The sequence below is a fragment of the Pongo pygmaeus genome, chromosome 1 (genome assembly GCF_028885625.2).
Source record: "Pongo pygmaeus isolate AG05252 chromosome 1, NHGRI_mPonPyg2-v2.0_pri, whole genome shotgun sequence".
Lineage (NCBI taxonomy): Eukaryota > Metazoa > Chordata > Mammalia > Primates > Hominidae > Pongo > Pongo pygmaeus.
The window spans coordinates 120,219,052-120,235,563 of NC_072373.2; the positions used below are offsets into that span (position 1 = coordinate 120,219,052).

At 55.3% G+C, this 16,512-nt stretch overlaps 2 protein-coding genes across 15 annotated transcripts; both read right to left on the minus strand.

Moving 5' to 3' along the window:
• LOC129019794 (probable transmembrane reductase CYB561D1) lies at positions 1-6,524 on the minus strand. Of its 9 annotated transcripts, none has more exons than XM_063652273.1 (4): positions 6,271-6,524; positions 5,246-5,283; positions 4,172-4,748; positions 1-2,431 (listed from the first exon to the last, which is right to left on the minus strand). In XM_063652273.1, the coding sequence occupies exons 1-4, from the start codon at positions 6,522-6,524 to the stop codon at positions 2,422-2,424; spliced, it is 879 nt and encodes a 292-aa protein (XP_063508343.1). In that variant the 3' UTR covers positions 1-2,421. The 9 variants fall into 9 exon arrangements, with proteins under 9 accessions (XP_063508343.1, XP_063508348.1, XP_054319577.1 ...); XM_063652278.1 differs by having other exon boundaries at positions 4,172-4,671; positions 6,138-6,408; XM_054463602.2 differs by adding an exon at positions 5,801-5,904 and having other exon boundaries at positions 1-4,671; positions 6,138-6,408.
• A 1,168-nt stretch (positions 6,525-7,692) lies between these two features.
• On the minus strand, positions 7,693-16,504 carry ATXN7L2 (ataxin 7 like 2). 6 transcript variants are annotated; one of them, XM_054462289.2, is made up of 12 exons: positions 16,323-16,499; positions 14,297-14,362; positions 13,809-13,913; positions 13,205-13,415; positions 12,618-12,904; positions 11,961-12,043; positions 11,326-11,579; positions 10,300-10,498; positions 10,036-10,157; positions 8,709-9,504; positions 8,322-8,399; positions 7,693-7,840 (listed from the first exon to the last, which is right to left on the minus strand). In XM_054462289.2, exons 1-11 carry the CDS (start codon positions 16,447-16,449, stop codon positions 8,358-8,360), a joined length of 2,292 nt encoding a protein of 763 aa, XP_054318264.1. In that variant the 5' UTR covers positions 16,450-16,499; the 3' UTR covers positions 7,693-7,840; positions 8,322-8,357. The 6 variants fall into 6 exon arrangements, with proteins under 6 accessions (XP_054318264.1, XP_054318704.1, XP_054318792.1 ...); XM_054462729.2 differs by having other exon boundaries at positions 14,297-15,071; positions 15,572-16,455; XM_054462817.2 differs by having other exon boundaries at positions 14,894-16,455.
• Between the last annotated feature and the right edge of the window lie 8 nt (positions 16,505-16,512).

Below are 16,512 nucleotides of genomic sequence, written 5' to 3' on the forward strand. Positions count from 1 at the left end.
TACCACCTGTTTACATGTGTTTAATGCTTTGAATTTTCCAATTCCTATTAACATTCATTCTCTCATCAAACCCTCACAACATCCCTGTGAGGTAGGTCAGGCAAGAAGTGGTTTGCCCACAGCCACACCCGTGATAGGGACGGAGTAAACCCATACTGCAGGTTTCCCAGCCCTCAAGCCGATGCACCTTTGATTTCATGTTACACAGGATCTTTGTGCCAACCAGACACAGGGGCATCAGGAGCACTACCAGAAGCCTCCCTGCTCTCTGAGCTTGCAGAGGGGACCCAGAAATGCTGGGCTTGAAGCATCAAGACCAGGGGTGCCCCCTGGAGGCCAAGACAGGTAAACGAAGGAAGGGCAGGAGTACTGGAAGTTCAGGCTCAACAGCCACCCCTGCCACCACCATAGGTCTCAGCCTAGCACACACTGTGCTCCCTACTATCTTGACCTTTGTCAGGTGCAAGTCTTATTAGTTTACTGAGAGGACTCAGTGCCCACTCCCAGACAACAGTCACTGCAAGGCGTGGCTAGCAGCAAGATTCCTGACTTCCTTCCCACAGTGCCTTCCCATCCTGTTACACTCTGCAGCCCAGGAAGGAGGGCGAAGGTGAGGGCTGACTGACTCAGCTTGCAAGTGCTTAGAGATCTGAAGCTGAAAGGCCCCAGCACCATTTAGCTAATGATTATTATTAACTCTGAACAGGCTTTAGCACAGCGGCCAGTTGGCTTAGGGAGGATGCCTGAATCTCCCACAGTGAGGTTTTAAAAACAAGACCTGGCTAGGCATGGTGGCTCACGCCAGTAATCACAGCACTTCGGGAGGCCAAGGCAGGCAGATCACGAGGTCAAGAGATCCTGGCCAACATGGTGAAACCCCATCTCTACTAAAAATACAAAAATTAGCTGGATATGGTGGCACATGCCTGTAGTCCCAGCTACTCGGGAGGCTGAGGCAGGAGAATCGCTTGAACCCGGGAGGCAGAGGTTGCAGTGAGCCAAGATTGTGCCACTGCACTCCAGCCTGGCGGCAGAGTGAGACTCCGTCTTAAAAAACAAACAAACAAAAAAACCAGACCTACAGCAGCCATGCACGGGGGTGGAAGGGTGGGACGATGAGAAAGAAGGGATGGGCCAGTGAGTGCGGAAGGGCAGCCTGCCTTGTGAAAGGGTGGGGAGAGAGGAGGCCCAGGCTGGCAAGTGGTAACAGCCTACCACTTAAGAGCCAAGAAGGTGAGGCTGGAGGACTTCCCCAGACACAGAGCTCCTCCCATTCCCTACCAGCCCCAGCCATGATGGGGCTCAGAGGAGGGGTGGTTACAGAAAAGACGGGGCCTTGGGAGGGGTATCTGAACCCAGAAGGGTGATCTCATTTCCATTCAGATTTGGATACAGAAGCCATCTATATTTCTAATGTCCTCAAGGTTGAATCTGAATATAATCAAATTTGGAATATAATCAAATTTGGAATATAATCAAATTTGGAATCAGGACTTAGCTTGATAAAAAAATTTGTGCAAATGACAAGCAAATTTTTAAAATCTAAGCACCCTGCCCTGGCTTTTTAAAAAAAAAAAAAAAAAAAAAAGGCAAAACAGGCTGACCACTAGCAGCTTTCCCTAGCCAGGGAGCAAGGACAAAAGGGCAACCATGTGCTTCTCCTCCAAGGCGTTTGCTTCCTTGCTGAGGAGCCAAGTGAATGCCCCAGACATGAGCAGAATAAGGGAGGTGCGGGGAACAGAGGATGGCGGAGGAGGGAACACACAAGCAGGAGCCCATGCAGCTGGGAGCCACTGAGATCCCAGCTGGAGGAAGAGTGCCCTGGCACTGAAGTCTAATGGCTGTCCAGATGCTGCCCTAGGATGTGAGGGCAGGTGGTGATGGAGGGAGAAATGGAAAAAAAGGGGAGGGAAGTCCCTCCACAATCAGGCCTGCCAAGATGAAGGGCTCCTCCTGGTGACCTATTCCCTACACTGCAGTCAGACCAGGCTAAGCAGGAGACCACCAGTGCCCTCTCTGCTCTGTGCCCCTGCCCTCCAGGCCTGCTGGTCAGAAAGGCGACAGCTGGGGCCCCTTCCTCCTGCAGAATATAAATGACTCCCCCTTCCTCCCAGGGCTGGGAATAGACATCAGATGGCACAGCCCACGCAAACTGCCGGCTGTCAGCACGCCTGCCCGCCCGCCCACCAGCCCCCGCACCACCTGGGAGGAGGCAGCACCTCAGGCAGGCTCAGGCTTTATGGCATTGCCTGCTTGCTCTTAGAGCAAGCTGGTGAACTTTGCCTGGCCCTCCTACCCTGCGGCAGGTAGAATGAGCCTCTCAGCACTGGCTGTGATGAGGAAAGAGGAGATGCAGTCCCTGGATCAAAATCACCGCAGGTGAGATTCTCCATGCAGCCCCAGTAACCGTTTCTTCTGAGTTCACACCACACTGGAGAGTTTGAGAGGAGGGAGGACAATGGAGACAGGAACAATACCCCTCTGCACAGCAGGGGGCTCCTTTAGATGCTTGTCCTGGAGATGCAATCTCCCCCAGGAGGGGCATAATGAGGTACGTGGAGAGGACACTTCTGCCCTTGCTGTCCCCATTCTTGTACTATTGAATCAAACCAACCTCCTTACTTCTGAGCTACCCGGAGAGGAGGACCTGAATCTTCAGAAGACCCAGGACATCCACAACACTAACATCTAGGGACACCTGCCCCTGCTCCTGAGAACTAGAGCTCCAGCGCCTACACCCCAGGCTTCCCAGAGTTCCCTGCGAGCTATGTCTACTTGCCTCAGCAGCACTTTCCTGGCTCAGCTGTTGTCAGGCCTTGCCATGATCTAGGGAGATCCTATCTTCTCAACTGAGCCCAGACCACAGCTAAGCAGTCTAGCATCCAGTCCTCACCACCGAGGGCAGCCTGGGGAACTACTTTCAGCTGCAGCAAAGAGGGTGGTGGTCTCTGGAGGGAAGAGAGTCCAGCCCTCATTTGCCAGCTGGCACCAAACTTAGCCCCCTCTTGGACCAAAGAGCTGGCAAGAGATGACAACTGAGGAAAGCTTAGATAACAAGGGAAGAGGGGTAACCAGAGAAACTTTGTTTTCTTTGGATCAGAAAAGCCCTGCCCCACTTCCTTGGCCCTTATGAAAAGCTTCAAAAAAGCTCCCAGAAGCTATGTGCTAAGGCAAGAACCTGAGCCCTAAGAAGGGCAAAGCATGAGATGCCTGGGGCTCCTTTGCCCTGAGAAGTGATTTCGGGGGAGGGAGCACACGCAGGCCCTGCAGCCCTCAAGCGCAGATCCTGAGGTGGGCTGAAGGAAGATCTTAGCTGGGCTAGGCAGCCCAGCCAGGAGCCTTCGGCTTGGTTAAGCCAATGCCCTCCTGCTTCTCCAAAAGCTTTAAAGTGACTTCAGTGCCTTTACCGTCTTAGAGTCCAGAAGACCCTCACCTGAGTCCCTTCTCTCCACAGTGCCTGACCCCCTGTGCCCTGGCACAGGGACCAAATCAGCACAAATTTCTGAAGGGCCTCAAGGGCAGAGCTGTCCCTCCAGGGGAGGAAAGGGAGAGTAAAGAACTACCCCCCTGAGTCTGCTAAGTGGACCACGTGGTCCACAGCTGGGAGGGTGTTCTGAGACACTGACCTGACAGATGCTGTATATTAGAGAAGGAAGGGACTTAGAGATTGTTTAGAAACATTTCACAGATGAAGAAATGGTGGTCTTAAGATATGGAATGTACCTAAGGTTGTACAACACAGCCTAAGAGGACCATATCCCATAAATAAGACCCATGGGCTCTCTCCACTGCATCACACTGCTTTCTTAAAAGTAACCCAAATATCCATGGATGCCATTCGTAACTTACAGGAACCCAATTTTTCATCAGGCACACAAGCAAGAAATGACCACCAGCACATCACTATCACCACCCAAAACTCTGTCTCTCATCAAGTAGAGGCTTCAGGATCAGGCTCTCCATCACCTTCTACTCATACCCAGTACATCTCCCTATTTTGACCCACTGAATTATTCCTCAACAATAGCAGCTTTGGTTTCTGCAGTCCCTGGACCAGCCAAGAAGTGCAAAAACCTGACCACTTCTGAAATAGATCCCTTATAGATCACCAAAGGAACCATGATGTTCAAGGCAAGCGTCCCACCTAGATTCAGAGTTCGCGGGAACTCACATTTCCATTTTCTTCCTCGGCAAGTAGGATCTGGAGATCTGGTGCATGATCACCAGGGCTGGATAGACGGGCAGTGCCAGGCACAGGTACCAGGCCGCACCTTTGATCTGGGCCTGGAACCACACTGAGTACATGCCCAGAAGCACCGTTACTGTAGCCATCAGGTAGACCACCAGTCCACACGTCAGATGGTAAAGCTTGAGGCGAGCCACCCTTGAGACCCTGGCTGCCCGGGGACAAAGGAGGCAGAGCCCACACAGTGCCTGGACACCAGTGGCCAGCAGTGTCAGGGCTCCCACCCAGCTGTGCCAGGACACCAGATGAGGCAGCTCACTGCGGGTCCTGCTGGAGATGATGAAGCCCAGGCCCAGAGCTGCACAGAGGATGGCTAGGGTCTGCCCTGCCCAATGGAGCCGGATCCGGGCTTTTCGGGAGCAGAAGAAGAACGGGGAGTGTTCAGGTGAGAAGAGTAGGATGGCTTCAGCCATGCAGAGGCAGAACTGTGAACATAGGAGAGAGCCAGTAAGCCTCATGTCTGGCTTGGAGGCCTGAGCAAAAGGAGGTGCTCTCATACATCCTAACAAAGAGGACAAAGGGTAAGGGTTAAATAAGTTCAACCAGGACCACCAGCCTCACAGCTCAACATTTCTGGGAACATTTGGGAATCAGCACTCGAGTGCACGTCTCCTCGTTCAGGATGACATCTCCCCATCCCAACCTCTACAATGGCTCCCATTTCTTGACCAGTGAAGCAGCAAATGTTAAACTTCTTCCTGAACTTTGGGGACAAGTCGGGAGATGACCGGATAACACCTCTCCCCACTTCTCCTTTCAGGCCCCAATGGAGAAAGAAATATCTTCCATGCCCTCCCGCCCTTTTCAGCCATCTGACAACTGCCTACGGCCCAGCCCTCCAGGTTTCCCAATCCCATAGGCTGCAGGGAAAGATGAGCCCTAGGTGTTTCCTCCACCTGTCTTAGCCTTAGAAAGGCTGAGCTTTCTGAAAGCTGGGTGCTTCCCTGGGAGAATGAGGTGAGGCATACCCAAACAAATCAGATAGAAGCCTAAACTCACCGCCAAGGCCATGAATACAGGGTGCCAGGAGAAAAGACCTAAGAATCAAAGAGAACAGGCTGAGGGCTTGGTACCATTGTTCCTGCCCCTGTAGCTAGGTGGAACCCAAAGAATCTAGCCACAGGAGAAAAGTACCATCCCCAGTCCTAATCGGGCACAGGAACTAAGGACAAAGTGGAGCAGCCAAGGAGCCCCAGGGTGAGCAGCCAAGGAGCCCCAGGGTGAGCAACCAAGAGGGCCTCCCTATCCACACACATACAACAGTTTGGCCCAGGTTCCCCGTTCAGCACCTCTCAGCTGGCAGCCCAGTCCTCTGCCCTTTTTTTTTTTTTTTTTTTTTTTGAGACGGAGTCTCGCTCTGTCACACAGGGTGGAATGCAGTGGTGCAATCTCGGCTCACTGCAGCCTCCACCTCCCGGGTTCAAGCGATTCTCCTCCCTCAGCCTCCCAAGTAGCTGGAACTACAGGCGCGCGCCATCACGCCTGGCTAATTTTTGTATTCTTAGTAAGGACGGGGTTTCACCATGTTGGCCAGGCTGGTCTCGAACTCCTGACCTCAAGTGATCCACCCGCGTCGGCCTCCCAAAGTGCTGGGATTTCAGGCATGACCCACCGCGCCCGGCCTCCTTCACTTCTATCCTCCATCAGGGGACCTGTTTCTGAGGAAGTAGTTCGGTCTGTTCAATCGTCTGCCCTTTCCCCCACAGCACCCAAAACCCCATTATTCCAGGATCCCTGCGGCCCCGCCCCACCAGGCCCTCAAAATCCCTCCACTGTTTCTGTCTCCGCTTTACTGCTGGGGTCCCTCCTCCAACTCTCCCGGGGCTCCCAAGCGCTGCCCCTCCAGCATCTCCGCTCCGCCCCCTTCCGCAACCCCGCCCCGCACACTCACTGGTTCCTGGCCGGGACAGCGCTGTCAGAAAGATGGTGAAGCCCAAAGCTACCAGGTGCGCCAAGATCCCACTGCCTCTCCGCAGCCAGCGGGTCAGTCTCGGCTCCCCAGCTGGAGCGGGAACCAGACCTACCTCCAGGGGCTGCATGGCAGTGGCCGGCGGGCCCGTACACTCCAGCTGCCCGAACACGTCTTCCGGGTTTGCGATCGCGGAGGCGGCGGCGGCTGCAGGAGAGGCTCCTCCCCGGGGACGCCGCCGGCAGTCCGGCGGAGTGGCCCACAGCGCCCTCTGGGGGCTGGGGGGGAAGCGCGAGTGCCCCGGAGAGGCCCGCTCCCGCGAGAGCCCGGAGGCAGAAGGGGACGGAACAGTTCCCAGCCCACCTTCATTTGTATCTGTGTGTCTGTCTACAAGGGCCTAAATCCCAAGCAGCCTGTGGAAATTACATTTGTGGCAAACGATTTCAGTGAAACCCCAAATCACACACTTGGTACGCTGAACCAAGAGTGTGAAACCAGTGTTTGGAGCCGATTTCTAGTAGTACTGGACTTCCCTGGCTGTGCACTGTCTCCTGTCACCTCCTTTTGTCTTGTTCAGGGAACAAGCTTCCTCCCTGCCTAAGAGCAAGGAGAATAGGAAAGGACATCGCCAAAATATAGTGCCTTGAACCTGGTGGACCAAAGGAGGGAAATGCAAGTCTCCTCTCGCATCTGCACGGGAGTGGTCCCCAGCGAGATAAATGGAATAACTAGGGCATTCTCAGCCCTGCCGCCTCCTCAGCAGCTGCTCAGCCCTGAGGAGCCAGGTGATCCTGAAGGACCAAGGCCTCCCACACTCCTGTGACCTCCCACACCACCAGTTCTGCAAGTGATGATGCCTTTTCCCTTCCTGCCTCCAAAAAAGGGGTGGTTCAACCCAAGGAGGCCTCCCTGGGAAAGGTTCTACCCCCTTCCTTAAAGGCAAACCCACAGGCAGGGAAGGAAGGCTGTCCAATAGAAAACAGGAACATCCCAACAGCAATGACTAACCCAGCTCAAGCTCCCTAAGTGGCTGAGAAAATGAGGCTGCAGGAACAGCTGAAGAAAAGCAGGCAATAATTCAGGGAGGGATGGATGCCTAGGGTTGCTGAAGGAGCGGAAAAGGGTCACAAGCCAATTCCCAGACCCTCAGGGCAAGGATCCTAGAAAGAGCCAGAAGTGCAGCTCCCTCCTCAAGTTTCTCTTCCCAATGGGACCATAGTCGTCTCTGGTGTCAAGACTCAGGAAGCCTTACTCATTCAGAGCCACACGCCTCATCATCCTATCTGGAAAGACTACCCCAGTGACACAAACATTTTTCACACTATTGAAAATGACAAGATGACAATAATAATAATAATAATGAGCATAAGAGACTTTTGCAGGCAAGCTATGGGAGCTGGAGTCTGGCTGCCTATCATCTCAGCCTCCCAGGGTAGGGCTGGGGACAGTAAGGACACTCATTTTGTTATTTTTTTCCTTCCTTTTCTATGTTTCTGTTTTTATATTTTCATAGCAGCAACAGAACAGGGAGACAGTCTTGAGGTATTTTAAAGAGCTTTTTTTCTTAAAAAAAATAATATAAAGTTATAAAAAGCGGCAGCAGCCTGGGGCCCGGATCTGGAGGGGAGGAGGTGCTGGCGGCTCCGGTGCAGTGGGCAGGCACTTTCTCGTTAATGGGCTTTTGACTGCAGGAAGACAAGAGGCGAGAGAAAGGGTCAGGGTGGGGGCCTGCCAGCTGTCCTACCCAGTGAACTGTGTGGACTACAGGGGCTAAAGCTTGATTTCCTTCTGCTGGCCTGGTGAGTAAAACCGAGCAAAGGGGAAGATGAATGCCAGCTCACCAGGGGCAGCCTGGGTAGTGAAGCTGGAGAACACACAGGGTTTATGATTAGGCCCACATCTAACCCAGGAGAGCACCCCCATCCCACCTCCAGTAAGTCCCTCCTGGCAGAGATCATATGGAGAGCACATGGCACACTACACCAGGGCTCCCACCAGAAGAGGCAAATAAAACTGGCTGCAGGCTTTACTGGAAACCCTGGAGAACTTGCCTGTCACCTGCACACCTGGAGGTGGGCACATGTGCATAAGTGGACATGGGGTTGTGTGCCTGCCCTTCAAGGCCCTGATGCCCAGAGGAAAAACCAGTGAGACCAGCCCACCCACCTTGCTGCTCGGCATGTTAGGCTGTGACCCAGGGACTCAAACTCCCTTTCCTTCAGGGAACAGAGGTAGCTCCAGTACCTGGAATGAGGGTCACAGCCAATTCAGAAAGAAGTAGCCCTTTGATTATAGCAAAAGCAGGGGTGGAGGGGTGCCGCATCACCTCAGCCCAAGGGAAAGGGTTAGGGATAGGGGAAGGTTCACCAGGCAAAAAGCTGGAGTCACTTTGCTATGAACTGACCTACCTCTTCCTAAAGAAAACAGTCCAGGAACTCTCTCAACTTCCCCTTCCTCCCTTTCCCTGCACAAACACCAATGTAGCATCTTCTCTGTATCAGGTACCCCCTGTGTGCCCCACCCTCATCAATCTTCAGGGAGCCTGGCTGGTACCTTCAGTGTTGAGCACTTCTCCTCAAAGGCCAGGGCCGGGCCTGGCTTCTTGCGGCGCACAGAGCAGGCCACATCAGCAGGGGCACCAGCCTGACAGTGCTTGGCCTTCACTGGCCGGCAGTAAGTGGCCAGGTTTTTCCGCTTCTTGGCCACCTCCTCCTCAGAGAGGCAGTTGGTTGGCAGGGCCTTGGCTGGGTGTCCAGCTGCTCCCCGGTTCTCTAGCTGAGAAGCCTTGACTGGTGTGGGGAGCTGATGAGGGGAGCCACGACAGTCCAGGGGCCCTGCCCGCTTCACTCTTGGCCCCATTGTCCCGTTAAGCCCCATGCTCAGGGCTGTTTTAGTTTTGGCCGAGAGGCCCCTACAGCCAGAGGGTTTCCCTTTTCCAGTGGGCTCCAGGATGCAGGTCCGTTTAAGAGTGGTGGGGCCAGGGGACAACTTCCGCTTTCGAGAAGGGGCCTCCACCTCCACCCCGTCCTTGCCTTTGGATGACTTGCTGGCCTTGGAAGGCGGCAGCTTGCTGAAGGACGGGGATGGCGTGTTGGCAGGCAGTGGTGAGGTGATAGCCTGGCTCCCGCCCATGCACTCTGCCTGGCTACAGGCAGCCGCCACGCTGGGGGAGCCTGCAGGGTAGCTGGGGACAAGGTTGTCCTTGGTGGGGGGCGTGGAGGCTGGGCAGGCAGGTCTCGGGGGTGGACCTGGAAGGCGGGGGCAGGTGCCTGTAGAGGATGGGCTCAGGGGAGCAGATAACGGGGAGTTGACAAGGTGAGCTGGAGGTTCAGCTGCCGGTGGGATCTTCCTGTAGCAAAAAGAAAGCCCCACTGTGACTGCCAAGCAAACAAGACAGCTTCCCCCAACACAAGACACACTCCAGTCTCTTTGCCCCACCTATAAATGGCCAGCAGAGCCCCAGAGTTGCTGCCATCTGCTGGGAGATGCTGGAACTGAGGGTTAGGAAGAAGACACAGGGGTGTGCCTGTGGAGAGGAATTAGCTAGTACATACTAACTAGGAGGTAGCCCACTAGGAACTTCATTTTAAATCTTGGTTTGGGCATTCCCTATCTCTAGTTACCCAAAAGGTACTGGAAGTGATGGATGAGAGTCTAGATTCACCCCAGACCACTCTTCCATACCCTGCCTTAGCCAAACTCTAGGCTGCCAAGTTTTCCCACCTCCTTTTCATGCTACTCCCTATCTGGGGTCCTGCTGGCAAATAGCCAAGGCACACCTATGGGTATACAGGAAAGATCAGGGCTTCTGAAGCCCAGGTATGTCTGGAACTTGGGAATTTCCATTCTAGAACTTCCATTCTGGGCCCAAGAGACTTACTTCCACATGTGTGAGCTGAGGTGCCGTTCCAGCATGGAGCTGAGTGCTGAGCAGAACCGGTCCAGCCGGCGGCTAAACACATAGCATCCTGGGCTCACCAGCCGGCTCCCAAAGGTGCAGAACTAAAGGCGGAAGGAAGGTGCATGGTTGGCAGGGTCTGGGGTGCACAGATGGCATCTGCACACAGGATCTGGCCTCCTCCCCATATTGTTGGCCACGGGTGCTGGGCCACCCCCTCTGTAGGCCCCTATTCCAGGTCCTTACCGCCTGTGGCCGTGGGGGCCGGGTTGCATAATGGCAGTCAGGGGGTGGGTGGAGGTCGTCAGATGTCCCCTCCTCCTCACTCTCTTCGCTGGAGGCCTGGGCCCCACCCCGGGGCATGGGGAAGGGGAACAGGCCTGGGTCCCCGTCACCACCACAGGGGCCTTCGTCATCCAATTCACTCTCGGAGGAGGCCCGGGACCTGGAAGGGCCAAAAGGGATGCCAGGGGAATGTGACTGTTGTGGGGTCAGAGTAGGGGCATCCTTGAACCCGCCGAGCTCAAAGAGCAGGGCACCAGGGCAGACACCCTGCAGGGCAATCCGAAGAGGACAGAGGGAAGGGAAGGACAGGAGGGAACGACAAAGCTCAGAGTAAAAGACAAAGAGACCGCTCCCAAGGGATTCTCTCCCCAGCCCCTTCACCTCCCAGCCCTTTCCTCCTCAGGGGATAATCTGCTGCAGATCCGCCTCCTCCAGAAAATCTTCGCAGTTAAAACTGTACCCAGCTTTGGTCAGCCCAGTCAACTCGCTCAACCCCCTTCTTGCATCACATACTCCTGTGAGCCTGTCTGTGAGCTGAGCCTGTGTTTCGTGTCTGCCCCTTGTGTGACAGGCAGAGATGCATGTGTGTCTCCTTCAGCAAGTCAGGCTCTCCCTGGGGTCCGGCATAGCCTCTGCACACGAAGGGGCCAGTGAGTGAATACACATAGGGCTGCCTTGCCCAGGAGTGTGACCCTTTCAGCTTCCCAGTGACAAGTTTCGGCCTGTTGGAGGCAGCTGGGAAAATGTTCATATCCTGAGTGTTGGATCTGGCACGCTGCCGAGAGGCTGGGGTGCTGTGGTATGCTTGGTTGGGAACAGGGGAGTCTCCTGCTTCCACACCACTGTCAGGAGCCCCAGGAATCCCCCCACACTCAGGGCTGAGGGAGTGCCTCTTCCAGGACACTCCCTGAGCCTGTTTCCAGGGGCCCCTGATGGCTTAGGGGCCAAGTACCCCCAGGTGACGTAGGGGTTGGATTCTAGACATACCTGGGCAGTACACAGTATGGGTAGGTCTGCTTGGCACGAACAGAGAAGGTGCTGCTGGGAGCAGCCACCGCTGCCACAACCTGGACCGAGGAGGGGAGCTCCTGGGAGGGGCGCTCGAGAACTTGCTCCTTGCGCCCTGGGCTCTTCTCCTTGGGAGACTCCCCTTTGCGGGAGTTGGCCTTCAGCTCTGCCACCAGCACGTCAAAGTCCTTGGCCCGGCCCTGGACTTCCCGGCGCTGGTGTACTGAGTGGATCTAGAATACAGCAGAGTGGAGAGCTGGGGAGTAGGTATGAACTGAGCAGGGGTGAGGGACGGCAGGGTGCTTTGGCCTGGGCAAGTTGGGGGGCGGGGAGAGAGGTGGGCATATTTGCAGCTGTGTTCATATGTCTTTGTTTCATTCCCCCATGGGGCCAAAACCCTCCTTTGGGATGGGGGAATCTGGAAACTCCCTCCTTCCCACTGTTCCCACCTTCTGCCCAGGAGGGGCATCCCCATCTCCCCTTCCCTTGGGTGGGCCTAACTGCCCTCCCTTAAGCTGGACCTTCAGTAACATCGACATTCCTCTCTTTGCCCAGGGAAGGAGTGGGCAAGCCCTGTGCTGTCCTCCCTCACCGTGCAGTGGGAAGGGGGTTACCTTGCAGGTCAACAGGCGGGTACAGATCTTTTTGGTCTCTGGATTTATTACCCCACACTGCCTGTTGAGGTCGCACTCCTTCCCTGTGGGGAAAGCAGTTCCAATGAACCTCAAGACCATTTCCAGGAGTTTACAGGAGGATCTGGCCGCTTCCTGCCAAGGGCCTGAGAACTGGTACTAAGGCAGAAGAGACTCCAGCCCTCAGCCTGGGGCTGTACCTTCCAGATAAACTTTTGGGCATCAACATCTCTTTGCTGGGTGTGAGAACCATCCCTATCCCAATTTCAGGTGCGCCTTTTGGGACTTCAAGCCCAAAGCAGGGCAACACACATCAAGAAACAAAAGCAGCCATGGGCATCTGGGAGACCAGAGAAGCCAGCTGTGAGATGTGTCTGGTGCCCTGGATCTAGGTGAGAAAAGAGTGAGAAAGAACTTCACCTCCTGGGCATGGGCTCCCTCAGCCTTGATCAGGAGACACAGGATGGAGAGAAGCTTCCCAGGAAGCAAGCAGGTCAAGAGGTGATGGGGCTCCTATACCCTACAACCTGTGATGGCCAGGCCCATAAACCTGACCTCCTCCTCATCCAGCCCAAGGACAAAGCAGCCCAAAGGAGTCCCCACTCTACATTCTGGACCCCCAAGACCACAGCTACTCACGAGCCATCTTCCGGTGGGTTTTAGTGGGCAGCCTGGTCCCACTGGGCTCCTTTTCAGGAGGGCTGCCTTCAGCCCAGTGACTGGACCCCTCACTGGGGATGATCTCGATGTTCTCTCTGCCAGGAGGTTCTTTAGAAGGGGGAGCCATGGGAGGTTTTCCAGGGGAGTCCTTGGTGAGGCCCCCTGGCTGGCTGAGAAAAGCAGAGGGTGGGGCCACCCTGATTCCATGTCCATCAGGCTTCGGGAGACTGGACATCTTCTCCAGATTCACCACAGGCACGAAAAGGCTACACACAGAGAGAGGGGGTTGGCTGGGGGAGGGGAGGGGAGGCGAGGCCTGGGGCCTGGACTCTAGCCCAGAGCCATCTCTTTCCAAGCCCTGGAATTTGGGTGGGCTCCAGCAGGGGTGTGAAACACGGGAAGAGGAGACCCCATCTTCCCTGGAATATATGGAAGGAAGCTGCAAACAGGGCAGCTGCCTCCTGCTGTGAGGAGTATGCCTTGACCCAGGGCTGTCTGTATTGATGTCAACCCATCCATGGGTCAGGGTCAGGGCCAGTCTTAGAAAGTTTCCAGCTTCTCCTTACCAGAGGTTGTCCTTCTGGGTCTTCTCAGGAGGCTGGTGGCCACGGCTCCGGGACCCCTGGCCCTTCTCCCTGGAGGAGGTTTTCGTGGAACCTGGGGCCCTACAAGCTGGGCCCTGCCCATTCACTACATGGCATTTCTGAGAGCTGGCAGGGGCTGGAGGTGGGGGTGGGGCCCGGGCATAAAGCTTGCTGAGGGGCCCATGTCTTCTTTCTGTCACCAGGAGGTGGAAAGAATAATCAAGGTGAGTGGTATCACCACTTCCTTCCCCAGCCTAACCCTGTCCATAAACTCACATGAGAGAATCTGAGTTTCCATAAATTAGATTGTAAACATGCCTCCTTCCCATATGAATCTGAGCCTTTAAGACTCAAAATTCAAGACCCAGCTTCCTGAACTTAACTTCTCCCGTAACTCCACTGGATGCTAGAATTTTGTTCAAACAATAACCCGACTCCCCACAATGCTCTGAAGCCACCCCCAGGACCTTCCTATCCTCAACACCACCCTCCATTACCCCACGAGACCTCCCAACTGACCCTGTCCTCAGAGTTCCATGCTCCACCTTCCCCTGTCCCTTTATCTCCTCCCTAGGGCTCCCCTCACCGCAGTGCTTCTGGAAAGCTTGAGGCTTCACCACTTGGCTGCAGTGGTTACACACAACCAAATAGAAGTCATCATGGGCAGGGCAGTGCCCGAAGATGGACATGTCTGCAATGACAGAAGCCCATGTCACTGGGGCTGAAGATCCCAGGGTTTCCCTGGAAGATCGGAGAGCACTCCCACCCCACACTCAGAAGGCACTTCACCTCCCCGCTGATATAACAAGCTCCATGCTGAATGCTCCCAGCTTCCAGAGTTCGATCTAAGCAGTCCCAAAGGGTATACGCTTTCAAGTGAGTGGGCAATCACCTATGATTAGGATCTCCAACGACAGGTCACAGGAGCCAGAACAACTGGCCGACTCAGACCTATTAAAATGAGGGTCCCCAGAAAGCTGCTTCAAGCAGCCACCTCCTTCTGTAGTGTGGTGGAAAAGTGGAGCGTGGTCCTGTCTGCCCTGGGTCCCAGCCCTAATGTGTGTCGACTCCCACCTTCTTTAATGAGGGTCATGGCATCCAACTTCTTCATGTTTTTGCTACTCTCCTCCAGCTCAGCCCCTAGAGGAGAAATACAGCTCAGAAGGTTCAGGGCCAGTTTTAGAGAGTCTCCAGCCTCTCCTTACCAGAGACTGTTCTTCCCAGAAGACAACCCAGAGGTTGTCCCCTTTCTAGAAGCCCCAAGCAGGGCCTGCAGCTCAACAGCATGAAGCCCACACTCCGTGACAAGCTCCTGGTGCTAGGACCACTTGGGGAACCTTTCAGTGGGTCATTCTCAAATGCCCATCTTCCTTCACCTGCTGCATCTGGACTAAGATGGCCCCACTAAGAAGAATCCATCCACCTTTCTTATGGGACCCTTCACTTCAAGGTGCAGTTTAGGGTTCCACTGCTAACTAGTTGGGTGATTGTGGGTAAGTATCATCTCTTTTCTGGGCCTGCTTCCCCATTTAAAGGGGAAACCGTCCTTAACCAATGTTTCTATAAGTCCCTGAGTCTCTTCTTGAGATTTCTGCTACTATGTGGCATCCCAAATAGATACTCTCCCAGGTCCCCACCCCCATGAATTCAATTTTGCTCCACCTGGGTTACCATAGCATTGTCAAAGTTACACCCAGCTTCTCAGGTCCTGCACTGATAGGATGGTCACAGAGCAGAGAAACTGCTGTCTTTGGTCCTTGAGCATCTTCAAAGTCTCCTTGGTCAGCTATGCAAGTCCCTCCCCTTCTTAGAGGGCCTTTGGGCAGGGGTTGCCCTTGTACCTCAGTTTCTGGGTTAATGACAAAAACATCTTAGCTGTGCAAAGCAGCTTTTTCCCCATCCCCCTACCTCTCTCCTCCCCCCTCCCTCCTCTACGCCCCCTCCCTGTCCCTTGGAAAAAAAAAAATCAATTCTGAGTCACCAAACCCGTCTGACTCCATTTCCGGTTCTCAATGCACCCAGACCCTGACAATGGCCCCATCCTTGCCCACCCAGCATGGGGCAGCCCCAGGGTGGCCTGGGCTCCCACTTAGATCTGCTCTCTGATGCCCATTAACAGATATGCTCCTTTCTAGGATGAGAAGATTGTTGACAATCTTATATAATATCCAGATTATGAGGGGTCGTGGGTTAGGCACGCAAGAGACAAGGGGCAGCTCCCACTCTAAGTCCGTTAAATGCGAGTGCGGGGAATGATGGATAGAACGAAACTGGGAGTCGGATGTCTCAGAGGAGAACAAGTGTCATTAGAGACCCCTCCGTGCAGTCTCCTCCTCCACCTCTTCTCACTTGCAAACTTCTTCAGGGGCGTGATGCCTGCTGTCACCCCGAAAGGCCACGAGGCCAGGTGCTCCCTGGGGCCCAGAAGACAAAGATCAGAATAAGGGGCTGTAGGCCCACTCACTAAGGCACTCAGGGGCCTAGAGAAGGTGAGAGTAAGAGCAGAGAGCCAAGAGGCAGGGCAAGAGGCCTGGGAAAGGACAGTGGGTTGGAGGCATGGATGGATGGACCGAAGGATGGAGGGAGGGAGGATAGATGGACGGACGGACGAACTAACGCGGAGAGGGCGGGGGTCTAAAAGCACTGCAGCTGCAGGCAAATGCCGAAAAGGAGCAGGAGGTGTGGGGCAAAAGGCGAAGGAACAAGGCGGGTGAGGAAGGGGGCACAGAAGTGGGGTGCGTGGGAAACACGTGGAGGACTGTTGCGGCCAGGGAAAGCCGGAGGCAGGTGCAGGAGGGGCGCGAGCTGAGGGGCAGCAGGCAAGGAGAATGATAAAGGCAAGCCTATATGGGGGCAGGTATTGGGGACTGGCAGAGGCAGAGGTGGGCAGGGTGGGCTGCGAACGGTGAGCCGGCGCTAGGACCCGGAGGCGCGAAGGTGACGGAACGGGCGGGCACTAGGACCCGGCGGGTCCTTTGTTTGGGGGGCCGGGGAGCCGGACGGCGGCTCCAGTCGGCGGCTCCCCTCAGCTGGCGGGGGCCCGGAAGGGGGGAGGGGAGATAGTGATGGGGTCCCCGGACTTTAGGGTGGCTTCACTCACCGTCAGCCGCGGGCAGGTCGGCCCGCTCCACCCACGAGCTCCAGCTCTGTCCCGCGAAGTCATCGAGACTCGGCACCCGCCGCTCCAGAGCGGCCATTGCTGCCGCCGCGCGTTCACGCACCGCCATCACCGCCGCGGACGCGCGCCCGCCCTGGCGCCGCCGCCGCGCGGCCCCCTCCCCCTCGCCCCG